The 22,099-nt window shown below is 50.0% G+C and overlaps 1 protein-coding gene and 1 long non-coding RNA gene across 2 annotated transcripts in view; one reads left to right on the top strand and one right to left on the bottom strand.

Annotated features, from left to right (window-relative positions):
- Jbug (filamin-type immunoglobulin domains fbug) overlaps positions 1 to 22,099 on the top strand; it is a 113,585-nt gene that overhangs the window by 7,100 nt on the left and 84,386 nt on the right. The window contains exon 2 of the mRNA XM_077700388.1: positions 547 to 810. Coding sequence (XP_077556514.1) covers positions 547 to 810 — 264 coding nt within the window. The remainder of the gene's footprint in view (positions 1 to 546; positions 811 to 22,099) is intronic.
- Positions 7,799 to 10,679, bottom strand: LOC144170533 (uncharacterized). The gene is made up of 2 exons (XR_013322631.1): positions 10,554 to 10,679; positions 7,799 to 9,194 (listed from the first exon to the last, which is right to left on the bottom strand). It is a non-coding gene; the product is annotated as an uncharacterized LOC144170533 (long non-coding RNA).

The following is a 22,099-nucleotide window of genomic DNA, read 5'->3' as shown; positions in this document are numbered from 1 at the left end:
AGGGAGACAGTTTTCCACTGCCATACTGGACACTCATCATGAAAGTGCTCAGGTTTAGGCCGTAGTGGTCAAACTTCCCGAAACACTGCACAGGATGTTCTTTGTTATTGCTGTACAAATAGTAGGAACACATACTTGGCTTCTACAATCATTGGAAAAGTTAATCTTGAGCCTCTTGTTTATAAAATATGCTGTTGAGAGAAAGTGGGCACAGTTCGGACCCCTTTACAGGGGATACCCGTGCATGTAGATGATATCGGTGCTGGTGTGACGATTGGTGTGACGGTGCTGGTGTGACCGGTAAATTCACTGCATTTATGTGAAGGGAAAGCTCATGTTTATATGATTTGTGCACTTTAGTCTTACTGAAGCGCTTGTTGCGTGAGCAGTCTGATGACTGCTCTTCCTGCACTTCACAGATGGCATCCCCCTTGCTTGCCCCTTCTTTCTTTTTGTGAGCATCATTCTAGGAAGCTGGTGTTTTCAGACGTTGCGGGTTAAGCCTGCATGCACCCTTTGCAAGGTGTCCCGTCTGTGCTCTCGCAGGCGACGAGTTTGTGTGGGTGGAGATCCAGGAGAAGACATTTACCAACTGGGTGAATGAGCAGCTGCGGCCCGGCGGTGCCGGCGTGGTGTCGGACTTGCGGCGTGACCTGAGCGACGGCCTGCGTCTGGTGGCGCTGGTAGAGGCACTGCAGAAGCGGCGGCTGCGCTGCATCACGCGTCCACTCAACCAGCACCAGTGCCTCGAGAACGTCCAAAATGCCCTGGCGGCCATGGCGCAGGACAACATCAAGCTCGTCAACATTGGTGAGCAATGGGGGCCAAGATGTCGTTTGGTACACGAGCCCTAGCCATTATGATGCATTGATTGATTGATTGATTGATTGATTGACTGATTTTGGGTTTAACGCGCCGACGCAACTCAGGCAATGAGGTGTGCCATAGTGGAGGGCTCTGGATTAATTTTGACCACCTGGGGATCTTTAACGTGCGTGGAAACCTTGTACACAGGGGGGTTTTCACTTTTCGCCTCCATCAGAAAAGCGGCCGCCGGGGCAAGGAATCAAACCCGTATTCTTGGGCTCAGCAGCACAAGCCATTACGATGCTTCTGGGGCTTCAGTAGTGATGGTTTGTGTGTTGCCACCACCAGTCCTGCTCCTGCACGTTCCATAGCGTGGAGGAAGTAGTTAGCTGCGAGTGTGAAAGAAAATCAGCTCTGTGAGAGAGGACATGATTGAGTTGAATGTAGAACTAAAGTATGCAAAGTAAACTTTGACATCCACCTGAAATGCAGCCATACAGCTACAAAGTAAAGCTGTACTACTTTCTCAGAAACTTCGCAGTTGAAGATAGTGGTGGTGTCAGTTAATGAGTGGACCTAGTCTTGCGTGGTGTACTGGCAATTGCTCCTCCAATCAGCACCTTTTTAACACTATGCGTGAGAAAGCACCACGAGTCACGGAGGCTTGTGTCCTTCAAAAACTGGAGGGCCAAACGCACAATGTCTCACCGTGTAATTCAGTGTCTTTTATGGAATAAAAATTCGTCTTAGTCCAGGATTCGAACCCAGGACCACTGCCTATCTAGTGCAGTCACTCTACCAAGTGGGCTAACCAGGAAGCTAGCTGTTTGTAGTGTGAGAGCAGAGTGATCAACGACTGGAAGGGAGGGGCAAGCGTTAACCGACCAGATTTAGGGGAAATTTCTTAAGTGCAGTAAGTGCCTGCTAAGGATAATTTGACATCCACCTCAAGGCTACATTACGGCTACTTTCAGGTGAATGTCAAATTTCCCTTTGCAGAAGCTAACTCCACCTTAGGGATTTCCCCTATATCTGGTTGGCTAAAACTAAAGTATGTTCAATGAGGGCATTTCAATGCAGAAAGCTGAGTCATTGGCACTTTATGATTGGCCAAAGACAGTGCAGGTATTTGTGGTGGCGTCTGTGAAGTGGCACAAGTGTGTGTGTACAAGCTGTGGAGAGCCTAGCAAGGTAGAGCAATAAAACCCCGATTTATTTTTGTTGTAAAAATTGACGAGTGAAAGTGGAGGGGGGGGGAATCCCTGTTCAAGAGCGAGGCGGGTCGAGTGGGAGTTTGTGGGGCTCACTGTACGAAAAACTTGGTTTATGTTCCAAGGATGTAAGCACCCGTATTCACATCATGTTTCTCGCCGACTTCAACCTAAGCCGGAGGCTGTTGCTCTCGACACAGAGTATGGGATGGATGGATGTGTGGAGGTGGTACACGGAACAGACTCGCAGCTCTCAACTGCTCTTGCAAGATTGCCGGTGATGGAGAACTGTAGTGAGTGTTAGAGGGGGTTGTCGGCTGAAGGAACTCGTGTAGGTGGTGTTGATGTGCAGTAGCGTGGGAGTTCGGGGCAGGACTGCATGAGGTGGTGGAGGTCAGCTTTGGCGGCATTGAGAAGTGGCAGCACTTAGGAGTTTACCAAAGGGCATACCATCATCTGAAAGTTTTAGGAAAGGAGTGAGCTTGCAGCTTGTGAAGTATATGGAGGTTAGGAACACACGGCCTTGTTTCTAGATTGCATGACATGTCTTCTGTTCTGGAGAGAAAACGAGGGGTTGCTTGCTTCTTGCAAGAAATGAAATATATTTGGTGCCTTTGAATGCAAACAGGTAGTCAGGTTCCATATCACTCCATTTCCGTATCGATTGTTTTGCCGGAATGCCTTACAGTCACTGGTGCTCACTGTGTTGTTACACTTGGGGTAGAGGAATAGTCCTTTGCGACTGGATAAGCCACTGGTTAAAGCTGCAATGATGTGAAGCATCTTCAGGTGCTTCCTTGAGTAAAGTGGTTAAGAAGGAATTTTCTGTGTCTGAATGTCTGGAAGGAATGTCTGTCGCTCAAACATTGCTTTGAAGCAATTTTGTGAAATGTCGCTAGTTGAAGCCTTGACGTTGCTTTTCATAAACCTTGCTGTCGGACATTGTCTGAGTCGATTTCTTTGGGAAAAAGTAATGCTGGGAAGACAGGTGTCTTGTTTTTTTTTTATGGTGACCCCATGGATATTTCAGTTACGCTGAGGCTTTGGATGGTACAATAAGCCATGAGGGTGAAAGAAGGATGCTTTGCGTTCTTCAGAAATCAGGGTGAAGGTAGAAGGATGTAGTGAAGCCTGAAGGGCGCAATCTTGAAAGAACTAATGAAGCGAAGGTGCAGGACTTAATTTCGGGGGAGGCTGGACTTCAAGAGAGATGTGGGGAAGAAAAAAAAAAATCATAAAAGAAGGAAAAGAGTGGAAATGAAAGCACCTAAATAAGGAAGGAGTTCTAAAAATAAAAATAAAAATGTTTGGATGCCATGACCGTACCGTCCATTTCTGTTCTCCTTCAGGATAATAAAGAATCACTGATTATCGTTGTGAAAGCAGAAGTCTGAAGCTGTGTAAGACTTCGTGCGAAGCTTGCAACAGAATGATGTTAATTGGTGACAGGCACAGTTCATGTCCTTGACCACCCTTCACCCTTGAACCTCCCACCCCCGTGTACGCCAGTGCAAAGTGGCATTGTGTGTTCATGGTCAACTCAGAGTAGAAAATAGGAATGGAGTTTATAAGCACATTAGCCCATAAATTCAATTCCTTTCAATTCAATTTCTAGTGTTCTGAACAGGTCACTAAGCACCAGCTAAAGTCACTGCTACATTGATCCTCATGGCATCAGTTGCCCATGCACCCTCCAGAAATTGCCCTGATGGAGCAACATTGACCAGCAACTTGTATTTTCATGCACAATATGTGTAGAGTCCCATTGTATGAAAATACACGATAGCATGGAACAACAGTTTTACTCCTAATGGTAGCTTTGCTTTGAAAGAAGGGAGAATTAGTGTGAATAGTATTACACAAAATATCAAGCTGTAAAGCTACTGGCACGTGGGTTGCTGCTTTAAATGCCAAAGCCCGAATCCATGAGGTGAGCTGAGCATGCAGCTTCACACCAAGATATGTTTTGCGTGCACAATGGAGTCACAGCCGTCGTGTATTTGACGTCTTAGAGCAAAAACATGGAATTAACTTGGCGTGCGCACGACCATCAGGCCTCGCAAGCGCGAGGAAATTCGGCGGGACTGCAGAACCAGCTGGGGTACGTTTGGTGTGTCGCGTTAACCTATTTGGAATTATCGAGGTCCCGCCGTCTCGCGCGCCGGTGCTGTGTTTACGCCGCCCGATTCGGAGGGGGCCACGGAGGAGGAGGGGCCCCGCATTTTTTCCGGTTTTTCCTTGTCCTTGCCCTTTCCGGGTCAGCTGGCGGAGACATCGGGCGTAGTCGCGGCTGTCGACTGCCAACGGGCCAGGTTTGCTGGGCGCCGACAGTGGTCGGAAGAGCGGAGATCCATAAGCCTTCTTCCTCCGCCCTTGCTTCGTGCAAGAATGTCGCTTATCCGCTCCCACTGACTCGGATGTGTCGGCCGTTCTCGCAACGGTACCAGAGGACGCGCGCTGACCTGGCGCCATACGGAAGAAGAGTTCGTCGCTTGCCGCGCCTCCTCCCGCCGAAACGCTGTCGTGGGGGAGAAGAGCGTTCTCTTTTTTTACGGGAACCGTTATTTCGCCAAGATCTTGCGTCTGCATAACTGGGTCACTTTGTTGTGCTGGGGTTGGCCCTCGAACTAAATTGTTATAATTTGCGGGAAATCCCTCTTTTGCCAGTGCCCCCGAGTCAAACTGCAGCCGCGTGCTATTCGACCGGTTCAACGTTCTCGCATACGTACTTCTTTGCGAGCAGCCGTGAACGGCCCATCTACGTTGTCGTCTGCGCGAAATCTGGCGTTCTGAGCGATTCCTGGTGTGACGAACGTCTGGGAACGCTTTTCCCTATCGAGTCTTGCGTCGTGAGTTTCCTCCTTGAGTGCGCGGCAAGTTGTAAACGGCCCGAGTCTCCCAGGCTCTCTTCGCGTGTCACCGTTTGGATCAGCATCCTTGCATGTTTCCCACACAGCTTATCGAACGTCGTTTTAACAGCGGAGCTGTTATGGCCGTAAGTTCGCCGCTACAAGAAAAACTACCAAGAAAATACCGAGCGCTCGTGAGTGAGTGCCTCGGGGCGGCCGCCGAACGCCTTCGTCACGCGCAGTGGCTTTAGCGAACAAAGGAACAAAAAAAAAAAAAGCACCTGCAGCGCTGTCGTCCGTGCTACCGCGCATGTAAAAAAAAAAAAAAGAAAAGACAGCAAGACCCTGCTTGGGAGAGGTCACCGCGGCCGCCACACTTTCTAGAAGCCAGTATGGATAATTGGAGACATGGCTACGAGTGTACCACTCCTTCCAGAGACAGCTTGCAGATCCCGCCACCGCCGCCTCTAGTCGATGACGAAGAGCTGGTGGAAGTCTACAATGCTGAGGGTGGCTCTGCATCCACCACTCGCCGCGAAGAAGACGACGACCTCTTCGGTGCTTATGGCGACGATTACTAGCACCACAACCGCCACAACTATGCAAATAAACAATGATACTGAAACTAACTAGGTATGCGTCCTGCAATGCTCACCTACGTACAATAGCTTCGCCATTCAAGTATTTCGCGTCAGTGCAAGCTTCCCTGAATTTTTTTAGTGTACGGCTCCGTTTTTGAAGTTTGTTCCGTAGCCATTTCCAGTCCTTTATTTCGATGAATTTGCCTTTACGCTTACTTCATCTACAGATGTCTCCATTCCCTTATGCCTCATCCTTCATGGATTACATGCAAAAAATATCTATAAATATACACGTTTTGTCTGTTCCAACCTTTTTGTGCTATTTTTTCCCTCTAAGATAACCCTTATTCCTCAAGGAATTCTCTTCTGTCCATGTTATCGCTTCCAGTCTAGCATGTTCTAATTATAACCAAATTTGCTGCCGTTTTAGCTACCGGTTAGACCGAACAGTTTTCGTTAGCTCTATTTGCATGAATTCGCGGCACCCTAGGCTTTCAGTCGGCGTGATCCGACCTGAGTTCTGTATCGTAAAATTTGAACGCACTTCCTGCCCCACCTTTCGGGGTCACGTGAGTCACTGTCGTCGTTCAATTTCGTAGTCACGTGATTCGTAGGCCGCGGAGGTACTGCCAGTACTGCGGCCACGGACATCGATGTGGCCTGTAACAGCACTCCCATCCGTCATCGGCAGTATGCACTGGTTTTATATTTTTCTTTTGAGTGACAGAGGTAGCTTACTATGGGAGTGCTTGCCGAGTGCTCCCAAACCCATACCTATTCTGCGCCATATTTCGCTCTCGTTGTTGGGGTAAACACTAACCATGGTACAGACAGACAGACAATGAACTTTATTGAAAGTCCTGAGGAGCACCACCGCCGTTCGAGGGCGGCAGCATGGTAGTTGTATTCTTTTACCTTTCCTAGCTCTTCGTTTCCTAAGCTGAAGAGGACGTTTTTCACATGCTTACTTCTCATTACTTTCGATTTATTGATATTTATTTGTAGCCGCCGCCTCCCTGCCATCTGATTGTTGTTCCTGAAGCATTGTTTGCAGGTGTTCTGCAGTCTCACTCAGCAATACTATGTCATCCGCAAACCTCAAATGGCTGAAGTATTCCCAATTTATCCTGTTAAGGATAAATGGGGAAAGCCAGTCTGCCTGACGAAATAATGCGACCCAAGAGAGGAATAAACGAAAGCGAAGGAGCTGTAACTATCGTTAGGGGAAGTCTTAAAGGCACCTGAACAGACTCAAATGCCTTCAATCATTGAGTTTTCTTTGTGCGTGTTTATGCGGCTGCGGCCGCGGCTTAGCTCAGCTAACCCTGGATATCCAAAGCAAAGGCTTGGCTTAGTCTGTTTAAGTCTTTGGCTAATTTTTGATGTAGCTGTATTGCCGACCACAGCTCAACGCCTTTCGGTCCCTTGCAACGCTCACAGGAAGAGGCCCGCCTCGCCTTCATTCGCGGCAAACGCGGTGTTCCTCTTCGCCGGGCGCAAGATGAGTCGCGTAGCCCGAGACGACCCGGCGGCGCATGCGTGGCTGGCGGCAGGGTTGGTCGCTGCCGATCTGCTGAGCGCCCGCAACCACTTTGCTTTTAAAGCTCGCTCTGTGCACTCGTGCCATCTTTGTGCGGTTGGCACTCTGCCGCTCGTGTCGCCTGGGCTCGATGATTTCACGGGCCCGCGCGTGAGGAGTGCTGCCAACAGCTGCACGTCTGATGGGTCTGCGAGGCTGACCCCGTGTGGTGCGCTCCGAGAAACGCCCAGCCTTTGTGCGCAACGCTGTGAACGCCGCGGGTTTAACGTCGGTAGCGTAGCGGAAACTCGCTCGTGACGACCCGTGTCTGCATTCCGGGGCTGCCGTTCGAGCAGTGACAGCCGCGGGCTGTGTCGAGACCACGGCCGCTTTCTGCCGGAGGCTTTCGCGGCGTAGTACCGCCATAGAGAAAGAAATACTGGTAAGAGTGGACACTCCCATAGAGCCCTGCGGCCGAATGACTGTACTGTAGTGTAGCGCACCGAGCGGACGGAGAGCCAAACTACTAACCATACTTTCGTGCGTCCACTTTCGGTTTCGGTTTCGCGGACACCGATTTTGGCGGGTAGTTTGAAAGACTGGAAAGCGCTGCTCACAGCGACGGGCATCGGCACGGTATTCGGACGCTTTCATGCAATAATTAGTGTTTATTTGAATATATCATTCTCAGGCTTAGTGCCCGTATGCTTTTACAAAAAAAAAAACCGTTTTCTGAAAACGTGAAATTGCAATTTACAGTACCACTCACACTTGGTTAACAATTCTGTCGCGTGTTCACATGTTGCCGAGCCACATAAAAGAGACACACCATAAATGAAGAAATATTTATTGCATGGCACTAAACGGAACAAGTTCAAATTGTCATCATTCTTTGCAACACACATATAATAATAAACAGTGAGCAATACACAACAGAGACAATACACAGTAGTGAGAGGAAAATACGTTTCCAGGTATGAAAAAAAATGCACAAGTAAAGGTATCACAACCACACAAAGGATTTTTTCTCCACGGTAATTGAAAATGCAGAAAACCCAGAAACTCAGCCATCCACAGGTTTACTTGTATCTACGACACCCTCAGACTCTGTGCGCTGTTGCAGTCATAGAAAAATAGCAACCATAACATAATCTAGACACTCGGATACTTGCAACTGTTTACAACCACTATCTCCGCAGATAATTTTCTTAGTCTGGCAATTTCTCCAGTTAGGATGTGAAAGAAGGGAAAAACTTTGGCTTTGATGGCCTCGCTTATTTGATGAACGCTAATGAGATCTATTGCCTCGGGGCAACTTCAAATCAGTAGCAGTAATTGAACAGAAATCCCATTTATGTGGAGATGCACACGCAAAAGGTTAAGAGGAAAAAAATCCCCTTCCTATTGGTTCCTTGCAAGGGTGCATTTTCCCAAGAAGCCGGGTTACCTTCCGAAAGCGTTGCCTTCCCAGTAAAGGCAAAGGGCCAGGCGGGGATATTTTAGGTATGCGCACGTAGTCAACCGACAGGTTCCAGGCTCGATTAAGGCACACAAATTCATGCCTTCCGCTGTCAATACGAACAGTCTAATATAAGAAACAGGGAAGCAGTATATGCTTCTCGTGTATGAGACAAATGTGGCACATTACAGAATCCCATAAGCATTTGACAACGTAGGTCCCAACATGGTTCTCTTCATCTAGGCCAGCCCGACAACAGGCAGCACGTATGGTGACAAACGACATTTAGCATGACCTCTTACCCTGGCAGTCTTCATAATGTAAAAGGGTTTTTGTGAATACTGTTTTCACAATATTACAACTAGCAGTTACAATAACTTGCGAGTGGAGTTTGGAGACTGTATACGCTGTTGTTAGTGGTTTTAATGATATGAGGCATGTCAGTGATAAAAAACCGTTTGTTCCTCGAGTCAACGATAGTCTTTTCAGTGGTCACGCCTTATTGAGTGCCGAGACTTGCGTTAGATTTTAGGTGCTAATGGCAAGGTTCAATAGATGGAATACAGTTGCGGTATCCATCAGAAGCATCAATAAGGTAGCAAGAAGCATTGCAGGCAGTCATCAATACAACTGAATAACTCTGGGAGAACAGTTGGCACGGCCACTTTTGTGAGTCCTGTGAGGGCACGATTCATGAAGTGCTTGCACCATGTTTGGTATGACGAATGCAGCTGGCTGGTTGGCTCTGTCTTGAGGGCACCTGTCGACCTGCACAGGTGATAGGTGTACACAAACTACTTGCAATGACAGATAATATGCGAATAGTCGGTAAATTTCACTGCAACTAGTATTCAAGTATTGCCTCCAGTGCATGCCACCTATTTAAAACACAAGTTCTCTTATTCTATTCAGCAATCATGCGGTCAAGCTATTAGCAACACTTAAAATATGGGTCTTTGTAATTTCGCAACACTGGTTATGCACATTCTTAATGCAATTCACCTATTGTTTGGGTTAACAAGAATGATAACGCTGCTCACATAGCCTGAATCCCTTTGTCTTTTTTTGTAAAATCAGGACAAAGAGCGAGAGCGAGCTGAACGTTAAACAAACCTGTTGCCCCACGGGCTCGCGAAAGAAACGCATCCCGAGAACGCGCACCTGGCGAAAGTATATTTGGGCGCTGTGTGGGCACCATGGCAAGCAGCAGTGAGCGTCGTACTGAGTACTACTGACCGCCAAAGGCCATGCCTTAAAAAGATATGACAAGAAACACACAGTTCCGACTGAATAGGTGCAATCTGCGCAATACGTGTTTAATGAAACAAGCCAAAATATGACCAGAGAAAAGAGAGCAAACGCTTGAAAAAAGGGCAAGTGTAGAACAGTTGTATGCAATGCCTGCGATACCGGAATTGATATACGATGTAGAACGAAGACCAAATTTGAAGGTTTCAATGCACTGCGCACTCACCCCGCCTCGAGCAAAGCTGTTATCTGCCGACGAAAGACGCGTTTTTACCGTACCTGGCGCGCCAAATCGAAGCGACGAGCGCGCGTTATCGGCGTCGGCGAGCGGGTTCGCTTTGTACGCAGGCAGCTTGGTATGCACCCATGTGTAAAACGTACGATGAGTGTACGGCTGCTGGTTATGCCCAGATAAGCCAAATTAATGCAGATATGGCTACTTCGCCGTGTACGTTAGCCCGGACGGATTTGCAGCGCATCACGGCCATAATAGCAGTAACAGTTGGCCAAGCTAGCAATGGCTAGCTAGTATAATACAACGCGGCCTGCGGCTCACGTAATTCAGTGCAGCGACAGCGAACAACGCCTGCTTCGCCTACGGACCGCCGGCCGGCCGGCCACTTCCGCAACTCACAGCCGTAGTTTGCGGCACGTAAACGCTACGTGCGACGACGGGTGCGTACCGCTGACATCCCTCAGCGCTAGATAAAACGGCACAACCAGCCTAAAATACCATTAAAAATACTTCAAATACTTATCTTAAAGACGGAGCACTAGCTATGCCTGATTCCCTGAGGTACGCAGTGCTCGCAGCGTTTGCGGTACAATGAAACGTAAATATGATACGCCACACCAGCACTTTAAAAAAGAAAGTCTCACCTTTCGTTCAGGATGCAAAACCGATGTCGCAAATAAAGCGCTAGGCGTTTCCTTCTCAACAACAGAGGTTAGCACGAGGCTGCAGAAACGCACGTGCAAACGCTGCCGAAAGAGCCAAATGGCGGCTTGCGCTTGCGGCTTGGCCAGGCTTGGCGCAAAGAAGCCACAAAAATCTACATTGACAGCCATTCAACTTATTACACAAATAAAAATGTGTAGTCTAATGTGTAACAAAATTTTAAAAGTATAATATTGTGTGTTAGCTTAATTTTAAATATATAGTTTTTTACCACTTGCGCCGACTGCCGGACGGCGCACGAGTCAGGCCACTCGGCCGCGATAAGCCCGTGTGTCCACTCTTCTAATTTTTTTATTTCTCTATGGTACCGCGTTCTTGTCGCCCCTCTCCCCGTTGGCCAGCGTTTCAGCTTACGCAACCGGCGGGGAAGGAGGAATATGGAACGCAGCAGCGGCGCTGGTATGCGCTTCTTTCTTGCTCTCGCCGCAGACGACGGCCGCTGCAGACCTTGAAATCGGGCCACGCTGCTCCGATTCCGGCGCGGATAAACGCGTCGTGGCGCTTTTCGTGATTCGCTCATCTCCCGGCCCGTTTTGTTGCCGTTCCCGAGCGCGCAGCTCTTTCGCGGACTATTTGTTGTGGTTCGCCCGCGATGTGGAACAGTGGATCAGCGGGGTGGCCTTCCGTCAGGAGAAACTGCGCCGCCGCGCCGACCGCCGACCACGCGCGCGCGCACCTGGAAAAGCGGGCTGCCGCCCGGTGCCGCCAACGTCGTGCGTCTTCGAGCCGTAGAGCGAGGCCGCTGCGAAGAATGTCTGCCCCGCTGTACAGTCATGAGCAAAAGTTTACGGACCACGAACGTGGCAGTTTTAGGTTATTTCTGGCAGCAGCCCACAGACTGTGGTATGCATGTGAGATGACCCCGCGCTTGCCGTGCGGCAGAAGAATAAACCGAAATCGCTGCTTTTGTGGTCCGTAAACTTTTGCTCTTGACGGTACGCACCTCTGACAGACAGGGTTATGAGGAAGGTTTATAGGGATAGCGAGGTGCAAACTATCTGGAAAGGTGCACACCACTTAGCCACATTACATGACGGCGCAGTCCATGCTTTGCAAATGGATTTAAAGCGGCCACCAAGACAAAACGCAAGTCTGGTTCATCGATAACGCAGTTTTGTCCCGATAGCAATCGTACCAATCTTATCGCAAACTTCAAACAAATAATAGAGATGTTAAAGAAAACAGACGAGGCAGCGGCGACTCCCTAGCCACTTTCCGGCGATTTTTCTGACGTCACAAAATCGTGTTTGTCATTCCAACCTAAGTCGCCGCCGACAAAAACATGACTTGGGGGGGGGGGGGGGGGGTGCTGCAGTCCCGTTTGATTGCACCACGTGCAGTTATTAACATGCCAAATTAGTGCCGGCCTATTTACGTCACTCCTGCCCATACCACGTCACAGCGCGAAATTTGAAAGTTTTTCAACAGTATTTCTCCGTTTGTTTGTTTTTGTTTTTACTAAAATACGTCTTTGGTAGCTGGAATGGCAATGAGTGAGTCGCCGTAGGCTAGGCGCCTTTCAAATTGCAGTTGTAATTCTTCTCTTTTGGCCCGTTCAAGGTCGCGAACTGGGTTATCATTGTACGGCCGCAGCGGTCATACCGAATCTGACGCACGCAAGGCGAGGTTCGCCCTGAAATAATTTCTAGCACAGAGACGTTTAATCAAATTAATTTTTCGTTGTGTTCCTCGGTACACGAGGAGGAGGCGGAAGAAAAAGCCACGCATCGAAAGCTTGACTTCGAGGAGCTTCCCCGTCCGGTATTTTTAAAGGAGCCATGAAGAGAAAACAAGTTTGTTTTATTCGAAAGATTAGGTGTTTCATAGTACCCCAAGCGCTTTCCCTGAAGCAAATGATGCTTATTCACTGAGAAATAAGGCAATTTAAGCCAAAATTTTAAATCTCCCGCTAAAATTGCACATTTGGTGGCGTGAACAATGGCGTCATACGAGCCGGTTCATGAAACAGATACTTAGTATGTCGACTCCATATAGCACCCACACGCGGGAGTCAGACAGGAACCGAAACTCGTGCCGAAACCGAGACGGCGGCCATTTTAAAAATACTAGTAAAACCTAGTGCACCCGCAGCCCTAGTCATGGAATCGCCTGATCCGGAGAACAAAACTCTCGCCGAGGAGCTAGGGCTTGCATTTAACAACCTCACACCACTTGAACGCTCAATGCTTCTAAGTGCACGAGCGGCAGGAGTTGTGGGATACGCGGTGGACGGGAAAGCGATCATTCCGCGATAGCCACAACAGACGAACGCCCTGCCGTCGGCACCGCTGCCTCGTCAGCCCCGTCGCGACGGACGAATACAGACTGGTACGTATGTGCCGTATTTTTATTACGGTTAATAATAGTTCAATTTCAGTAGCAGTATCGCTTATGCCAGTTGGCTGGTGTCGTGTATGGAAAGCCGTTCGCGCGAGCTCTCTGCTCCGACCAGAAAGATACGAGCGTCAATGCGCGGTGTGTACGGCGTTTTTTTCCCCCAAGGTCAGAGCGCTTTGACGGCGATTTGACGAAGTCGGCGACGAGCGCCAGCATGTCCCAGGAGTGAGCTAATGCAAGGGTCCCTGCCGTAATCACTTCGTCGGAAATGAAGCGAGCACACTCGTACTTCCTTTAGCTCCCTTTCTCCTCCGTTTGCAAAGTTCACAAAACGTAGCCACTTGCTACGCCGCGGTTCGTCGTTTGGCAGCACATGAAAGGAGATCTCTTCACCGGCGGGGATGTCGCACTCCCTCGACGATTTGCCCGTACTACATGGGCATTTCAAAACGCAGCAACAAAATTTCATTGTAAAGTACTCGAACAAACTGAAGTTTTCAGTGGTTGTAAACTAGAAACGAGCTCGTAACGACAGCAGCAAGCCAACACCATTCGAAACTTATGCGACGACTGGCACTATCTCGTCGCTTCTTGCTGTTCCTTACTCCCCTCGTTTCTATTTTTACCTTTGCTGGTTGGCGATATGACGGCCAACCTCCTGTCAAGGGATTAAGATACCAAGCAAGGTCGCGGCTGTACGTGTTGGAACGGTTCGTTTGCCCCTAAGAGCCTCGAACCCGAAAATTCGTCTGCGCGACGGCGAGATGTCGAGCTCGGCCGGCGGTAGTTTCCTACGCATTGGCGCACACGCTTGCGTGTTCGTTCGGAACTTCAACCGTTTACTCCACCGTTCTTTGTCATAAAAAGAATGTGCAGTATGTTTCACGGGCATATAGCTCGCTATGCAAACTGTAAGCCCTGCCTAACATGCGTTTGCTTTTGCCGGCCTCCACCAATCGCAGAGCATTCCCAAGTGACATCACAGGTTCTGTTGCGGAAAATGAGCTGGTGGGTCGCATGGTCATTTCCTTTTTTCCTAATTATGTAGCTTATTTGAGCGAAGTTTGCGTTATAAGTGGTGTCGTTATGGTTCTAACGAGGCAATCTTTCGAATGAACCAAACTTGTGTTTTCTCTTCATGGCTCCTTTAAATGGGCGACAGTGAGCACAGCACATACAGTAGCGTGTAGTATGAAAACAGCAGACAAAAATACTGCATTTAGTTGTTTACATATTGATGCGTGCAGATCAACATGTACATATCTTTATAGACATTGATGTATCGTATATGTGGTCAATAATACGTGTATAAACGTACACGGGAAGATACCTGAAGATACACGTGTGTCTTCAGGTTCGCAAAAGCAACTTATGAGCCCTCGAATGGCGTCAGTCAACCCTCTTTTTCAAGAGCAGCTGCAAATCTAATTTTTACCAGGAATACATAAGGGGGGGGGGGGGTGCCATTGTTTGCAGGCGCCTTGTCATCAATCAGGTGGTTTCGATGCTCTTTTGTGTGTGTGTGTGTGTTTTAACGAATACTGAGCTCTGTGCTGTATAATTGTAAAGAAACAGCGCTGGGCTTCTCTGGCCGCAAATGCTGGGTCATGCCTATCCTGACGCAGTCGCTCGGCGTCTTGGGCAAGAACTGCTGGGTCCTGCCTGTGTTTTTTGCTTACAACGACACGAAATTCTCCGACCAACGAGAGGATACCAGCTTCGCTGTGAAACAAACTACGCAAAAAGCCGGAAAACGCGCGCAGAATTTTTTCTGACGTAGTATGGTTGTGGATCGAACACAGGCTCTTTTTACCTTCCCAAGTAACGCTACTTCTTTTCCAGCAGCGCCACTGGTGGTGTGCTTACACTGGATGCTCAGCTTCTGTGTATGAAGACCGCTTCGCATTCTTCGAGTTCTGGCCTAGGCTTGCGAGGGCAAGCATGCTGCCCGTTCCCGTTCCCAACAAGTTTGCGGGATCTTTAATCCGCTCCTTTTATCACACCGCCCTGAGTGGTCGATATAGATATGTCCATTCAAACATAGTTTCTTTCGTGGCACAATAGAGTGGGGCAATGCTTTGCTCGGCACTGTTCCAGCTTTCTTACTCCTTTATAGTGTGTTGTGCCTGTGAAAATAATCCAAACCTCATAATTACGAACCTGTACCTGCTGCTTCAACCTGGCTGATTTGTGTTTATTTTCCATTTTTGTATTTGTTTCCAAACCGGCGGAGCTACGTAATATCGATTGTGTCTGTTCCTAATATCTGCACTGGGGCTGCAGTATTTATAAACAAATAAATGAAATAAATAATTCTGGCATACGGCGTGGGGTGCCTTTTCACACAGCGTTACCACACAACTGTTTAAGAGTGGGCTCTCTTGCGGAGTCCACTCAGTTTGTTGGCCCCCCCCCCCCCAAAAAAAAGGGGGGGGGGGGCATACCAGCGGCAGTTGAGATTGTCGCTAGTGGCGTGGATTTCTTGCGAAGTTATTTTTCGGGGCAGTGCTGTGCGTTTCGCTGGGCAGTTTGCTTGCGATGAACGGAGACGCTGTATCCGAGTTCGAAAACTCGCTGTGAACTCGCGTCACCTTAGTGGGCATTCTTCGTGGCGGGCGAGGCCATCGACTCGTTGTCCGCTCTCTTTTTGATTACAAAGTTATAGAATTGTCTGTGCTTGCGCATGCCATCGACTTGACTGCCGTGCCATCGAACCGGTCCCCCTGGCACCCTATGGAAACAGGCGACTGGAGAATCCAGTTTCAGCCCGCGTCGACGTCATCGGAAACAAAAGAATCCTCTGCGGAGAGGATCGAGTCATCGGAGCGAGTAGATATCGGTAACAGCTTCGCGCGCAAAGCGCTACGCGCGGAGTTGTCATGAGCGTGCGCAGAGCGGGTGCTTGCGAAACGGTAGGAACTTTCGTCGCCGCCTTCGCGCACGCGTGCGCCCCCAATGGCGGAAGCTTGGGTGGGCATCCCCAGCATCCCTTCGTAAACGGTAGCGCTCTGGCGCTCTGTCGCAGCAGCAGCCACGTGAGCGAGCGAGAGCGCAGCGGAGACGGGTAACGTTTTCTTGGCTGGGTGCGTGCACCTTTCCGGGCGGCTGACCGGACAACAGGCGTGCACTGGCCGTGGCAGGCGAACCGAGGCAGGCGGCGGTCCCGTGAACGCGAGCGGAGGAGGGCACGGCGTAACGAAAGTGACGCGGCCTCCGCTGCAATGAAAGCGGCGCCGCGCGACCAGGAAATCGCGGCCGCCAAGACAAGAACTAAAGGGCTGGCGGGAAAACAACGAAAGCCGCGAAGACCGTCGTCTTTCCCGCGCTTTTCTGGCTTCGCCGCGAGGGTTCATTGCCATGCGCGTCGCGCGGTGGTGCACTACAGTGCGAAGCTCCTCTGCGCACGCCTCCTCGAAGAGGGCGACGACACCCCCCGGAGTCGGGCCAGGTGGCGGCCGGCAGGATCGGTACTACGTTTTGTTCCTTCCAAGCGTGGGCTTCTTTTCTCTTTGATCGTCGGGACACGGCGTACCGTCGATGGCGGCTCTTCCCTGCCCCCTCGTCGTTTCCTTCACTCAAGTGATCACGTGACACGAAGGCATCGTAGATTAGTGTTGTGTGCTGCAACAGTAGGCTGCAAGAAACGGTGTTGTAGAAACACGTTGTCGTATCAGAGATTGCGGCTATCGCGCCAACGAAGTTTCTGCTTGAAGTGGGAGCTTGAGGTCGGCCTGCTAGAAAGGAAGAAAGAAAAAAAAAAAAATAGCAGTGGCTTAGCTCGGCTATTCCAAGATATCCGCACCGTGAGCTAAGGTTCAGCTGGTTATTCTTAGCTTTCCTGGTTGTCTAGGATTAGCTTGGTTATCATGCTTACTGCTGCTTAAATGACACACTCACGGTATACGCATTATGTGACACGTATATTTATCAAGCGGCTCCGGCGCAGCGTCACCAACCGCCCCAGAGCTAAGCTGGTTCCACAGGCGCACGCCGGTGTTGCTGCGACGCACGAGCCATCGGTTCCACAACCCGGTCACCCCTCGCATGATCATCAAGTGGACCGGGCCGCCACGTGCGGAACGAAGGTCGGCGAAGACGCTGGGCGCGTGGGGTGTGCCAGAAACGCCGGGCAGCGAGCAACGTTCTGTGCGCCGTGTGACGTCACTGCTCCTCGCGCATGCACAGCACGGCTCTCCAGGAGCCACGCGAAACTGCTCAACCTCGGCCAGTGTAGCTCACGCTTCAAAAAACCCTGATAAAAAGAAAAGAAGCTGTTTTTATTCCATTCTGAATAATCGAAAACGTATTAAGCGCCGTTCGAGCGAGACGAGACCCTCTCCATTGGGCGGTTTTAGTTTTGCATCTTTCATTATGCGCATATATACATTGCAGAACTTGGGGTGATCAGTCGACAGCAGGGACGGGGGCGTCTAGAGGTAATGACAAGTAGTTTTTTTTTTTTTTTTTTGCAAGCGAAAAGGCTTTTCTTTTACTATATTCTGATGTGGCGTGCACATAAGCCGACCGCCTGTCAGCGGGATTTGACAGCGGAGAAAAATGTGCCTTTTTTTAATGAAGCCCGGAACCACGGCCGGCGTTTAGAACAGGATAATCGTCTCAGGAGTATGTATAGTACTTATCAATGAGCGGTGGAACTTGTTTTAAAGACCAGCTAACATATACCGGCTGCTCCAAAGGTTCTGGGAAAAAAGCGTCGATAAAATGCCCAGATCTGCATTGATAGCTTGGAAATGAGCTTTCGTGTCGTCCCTGAATAGCTTCAGTTGTTCCGGGGGACGGAGGGAGAAGAGGCTGACGGTATTGTGAAAGTAATCGCTCAAGGCAAGTGAAAGAGATAGGGATACCACAGATTCGGGAACAGTGGTCGGTTTAGGGTGTGAAAAGGCGGCATCTTTAACACAGCTTCTCTATCAAATTGACTTCGGGTAAATGCGCATATCGAACCCCTATTAAAACTTAGGGCGTTCTTGGAATCATTAGAGAGATCCCACCCATCAAATTTCTGGGAAGTTGAAATCACGGGTCTAAAACGGAAATGGGCGATCTTGGAAATTTAATATAATTCGGTTACGCAATCATGTAATTCGTCGCAAAATGTTGGCGAGCCGTTGGTCGGATGGTAGTAGGCACAAAATAAGGAATCTTCATAATTTATATAATGCAGTCGCAAAGTAATTCTAAACGTGTTACTATACAGGCGCCATAAGGAAGCAGGCTTATCAATTACGGCTAACGAAAGTGGCACCACCTGTCCGGCCGCACCGTCATGTCTTGTATATCCATGGCGTAATCTTCTTTTTTGCTATCAAACAGGTCGCTATTGTTCACGGTATGACACAACACCATGTTTCAACGAGAACAATAACGTCAATAAAGCACTTGTCAGTGATGGACGATGACGCATCGCGCGTAGATTCCGCCTGCAGGGCTGAGGATTGCTAGATAGGGACTAACGGCGGAAGCGAGGAGTCAGCTACAGGAATTCGAACTTTATCGCTAGTGGACAGTGGTGCGGTACACATCCCGACTTTACGGGCTGTTGCGACCGTGAGGGACGACTGCTGCCGGGAAGACGTCCAGAGCTGATAGGCGAACGTAACTGTTTACTTCATAGCGAGAGGTGAGCCGAAGCCAAAGAAACATACAATGCCCTGACGGGCGAGGTTACAATACAGGACACGAGCAGAGCGACCGCATGGATTCGCTGCTCCGACAGGAATGATTTTCAACGTTTGTGCTGCTTCTATTTATACCCAAAAAACGCCCCCAAGAGTAACACGCCACGAAATCACAGACACACACCCTCTGTCCATAGTTCGTGAGTCATTCATGGGTTCGTCCCACATGGCGTCCGAGAAGGGGGGGAGAGAGTGTCCTTGAAAGGTGCTGGGGTCGCCCTATCAACTGCTGATCGCGCCGATAGCGAAACGTCTGAGCCGGGGAGGTCAAGGCGACGCGCAGGTGCCTGAAGGGTGTGGCGAACGTCATGGCTTTGCACGTGGAAGCTGACAGCCGCCGGAAGCACGTTGCAAAGCGAGGTGATTGACCCGGCATGGCGAGACACGAAAGTACGATTCACCGACACGCGGGCGCACATGGTCAATTCCCACGTGGTCGCTGATGCGGGAAAACACGTGGCGTTGGCCGATTCGTAACAGGGCGCTATCTGTCAAATTGCACTGAACACACGTTTTTGCCGACGTTGAGCTTCCCGGTAGCGCTGTCGAAATCCAGAAGCTTTTTTCGACAGTTGCGAGTGTATTTACGAAAGTCTAAGTTGTATGGTGATACGAATATGCAGTCTTTGTTGGGCTACTTGCACTCCGAAATTTTGGTCTGTATACGTATGTCTCGATTCAGCCGCCCGGCCATAAGGTAAAATATTTCTTGATCGAGACGTTTATATAGATCATTTTCTCGTTTAGCCTCGACCCCAGCCAATTTTCTAGCGTATAGCCCGTGGTACATACCAGAAAGAGGAACGCCCTCCCCTTCCTGAGCTTTCAGTAGCTCGGAATCATTGGGCGCGCATGCGCAGCCTACATATCTGAAGCGAGATAGACAAGTAGGCATGCTCGGCGAATTGTTCCAGAGCTGGCCGCTAGAGATAGGGTGGTCTGAATGAAGACCAGGCGCCACGTAGCGCCACTGTTTTAAGATGGCAGCGCTCTGCAGAAAACGGGGTATAGGCAAACCATTTCTAAACTACTAAATATTGTGGCAGTGTTCATCATCATCATCATTATCATCGTTAACAGCCTGTTTGGGTCCACTTCAGGGCGAAGGCCCCTCCCATTGACCGCCACCCGCTTCTGTCTTTCGCTGCCCGATTCCATCCTTTGCCTCCGAATTTGCTTACTTCGTCTTTCCATCGGGTTAATGGCCTTCCTCTTCTTCTAGTTCCGTCTCTCGATGTACATGCCGTAGCCCTCGTGGTCCAGCTGTTGTCGGTTCGTCGTACCACATGGCCAGCCCAAGTCCATTTCTTCGTATTTGCCAATATTGTCGAGCAAAAATTAAACATTCGACACATCTGAGGCAAGGCATCGATGCATGAAGGATATTTGCCTTGTTCTTTTTAATTAAAAATACATGGCTGCTTGATTTTTGCAATCGCAAATCAAGAAATACGCCTCGAAAAACAAAAAGTGGTCGCGGCGCCCCCTTGGGGCGCGTTCCAAGCTCAAAAGTAATGAAAGCCAAAAGTAGATGGCGCGCAAGCACTGGAGCGCGGTAAAATAGAATCGACTTGGGCAAACCTCCTCCGCAGTGTTTATCGTGGGGGTAGCGAGACGGCAAGGGAAGAGCGCGAGAAACGGAGTAGAGAGACATTCACGTGGCAGGGGCGGCAGAAGACGGCGACATTCGCAGCGAAGCGAGCAGATACGCGGCCAATTTCTTTGTGCTTTGTACGTTTCCGAGAGTCCTAATTCAATCGGTGCAAGTTAGGCTACACTCCGGAGTTTCTGCGGTAGCATGTACGCTCCGTAGCCAATAGTTGGGGAGCCGTTCCGCTGCAGAGCCTTTAACGACCCTTCCGAGTGTACTCGCGCTATGCAGCGCTCTGCAGCTGTTGGGCGCGCTTCTTTTCGAAGCTGCCACGTTGACGCGCGTCATCCGGACCCGCACCCAGATGACGTGCATCCTGCTCCCCTGCAGCGTCAATCCTCCTCCTCTCGACTTGAGGAACCGCAACCCCTTCAGTGCAGAGTAACAATGACGTTCCAGCTGCTCCCCACAAAGGTGAAGAGGGGGGGGGGGGGGGGGGCGTTGCCGTTCTCGCTCAGTGCGCAAGATGAACAATGGGGCGACGCATTACTGTGCGGATTTTGTAACAAAGCGACACGAAAGCGTCGCGCATTCTATTAGGGCCGTGCGCTCGCCCGTTTTCTGAAACGAGCATTGGGAGTTGAGTCTATAGCGGTCAGGTGTAAAGCCTAAGCATCAAGTTTGTCACCTGCAGCAGATAGCGGTACCCGCAGCCCCGCCGTCGCAGAGGTGAGACGGTGAAACACTTCACTCTACTATATAGCAGGCTTCATTTCATTTCTTCCTGGGCTTTAGCCCCTTGGCATATGGTCAGCACATTGACGGTCTTATTTTGTCTGCTTTCCCACGTACTCCAGAAAGGAAGTTTTGCGCGTAATAAGGCCCATGAAGCATAGGGGAAATTTGAAGTCCTTTTAAGCGCAAATTGCGCGCTGTGGAAGCATCGTTTTCAGCCAAATAAAATTGTCCAGTGGTACTAACTGCTGAGATCAAAAGGACAGCGAAGTTGCATGTTGTCCAAGGAAAATGATAAAACGTGAGAAACGGCTTCGCCTCCCAGCCTTTATGGTGCGTACGCTCCTATTTGCCCGTGATGGGTGATTATAGTTTACGCCGCCTGTCGTTCAACTTCTGCAGGAAACCTGTACGCATGGGTGGCCTTGTATGCATTGTCTCGATCAGAAATACAGCCGCCAGGAATCGAACCTTCCACCATGGGCTCAACAACAAAATGTCTCCCTGGAGCCTGTTTTACTCTACGCTTTCACATAGTATTCACATCAAGCGGTCCCACTTTCACCTGCAGCGAACTGTTTAGGCGAACGCGCAATTCTCAGCAAATTATTAAATCAGGCCTCCATGGCAGCAGATGGGTGCCGATGCCGAGCCCACGAAATGATTCCGTTTCCAGCTACGGTCTGTGGCATTCTCGACTTCATTGCCGGCCCAGTTTTACCCGTAGGCGCCTCGTGCGCCTCTGCGGGCTGCATACCGTCCGTGTGGAGACGGTGAGCAGCAGCAGCAGCACAAAAGGCCCTTTCAGCGGCGACGCTCTTCTCGTAGGCGATCGGCGTTGCCGCATTTATGCACGCCGCGCCTTTGTGCGACGCGGTGTCCCAAATAGTCTCTGGAAATAGCTCGCTTTCGAGACGACGGCCGAGCCTCGTCTGCGGCACCCCGCCGCCGGGAAGAGGTCTTGGCCCTCTGCGACCGAAGAAGAAATGAATTCAGGTCGGCCGGCGACGCCGCCGCCGCCGCGGGCCTGCCCCGCCCGGCGCGCCCACGGCAGTTGCCGGGGTCCGGTCTAAGTGCAAGCGCCGATCCGGGACTTTTGTAGGTG

Source organism: Haemaphysalis longicornis, unplaced genomic scaffold (genome assembly GCF_048455015.1).
Source record: "Haemaphysalis longicornis isolate Haplotype H1 unplaced genomic scaffold, Haemaphysalis longicornis Haplotype H1 scaffold_2, whole genome shotgun sequence".
Lineage (NCBI taxonomy): Eukaryota > Metazoa > Arthropoda > Arachnida > Ixodida > Ixodidae > Haemaphysalis > Haemaphysalis longicornis.
The sequence above is the reverse complement of the archived record's forward strand: the minus strand, read 5'-3'. Positions and strand labels throughout refer to the sequence as shown.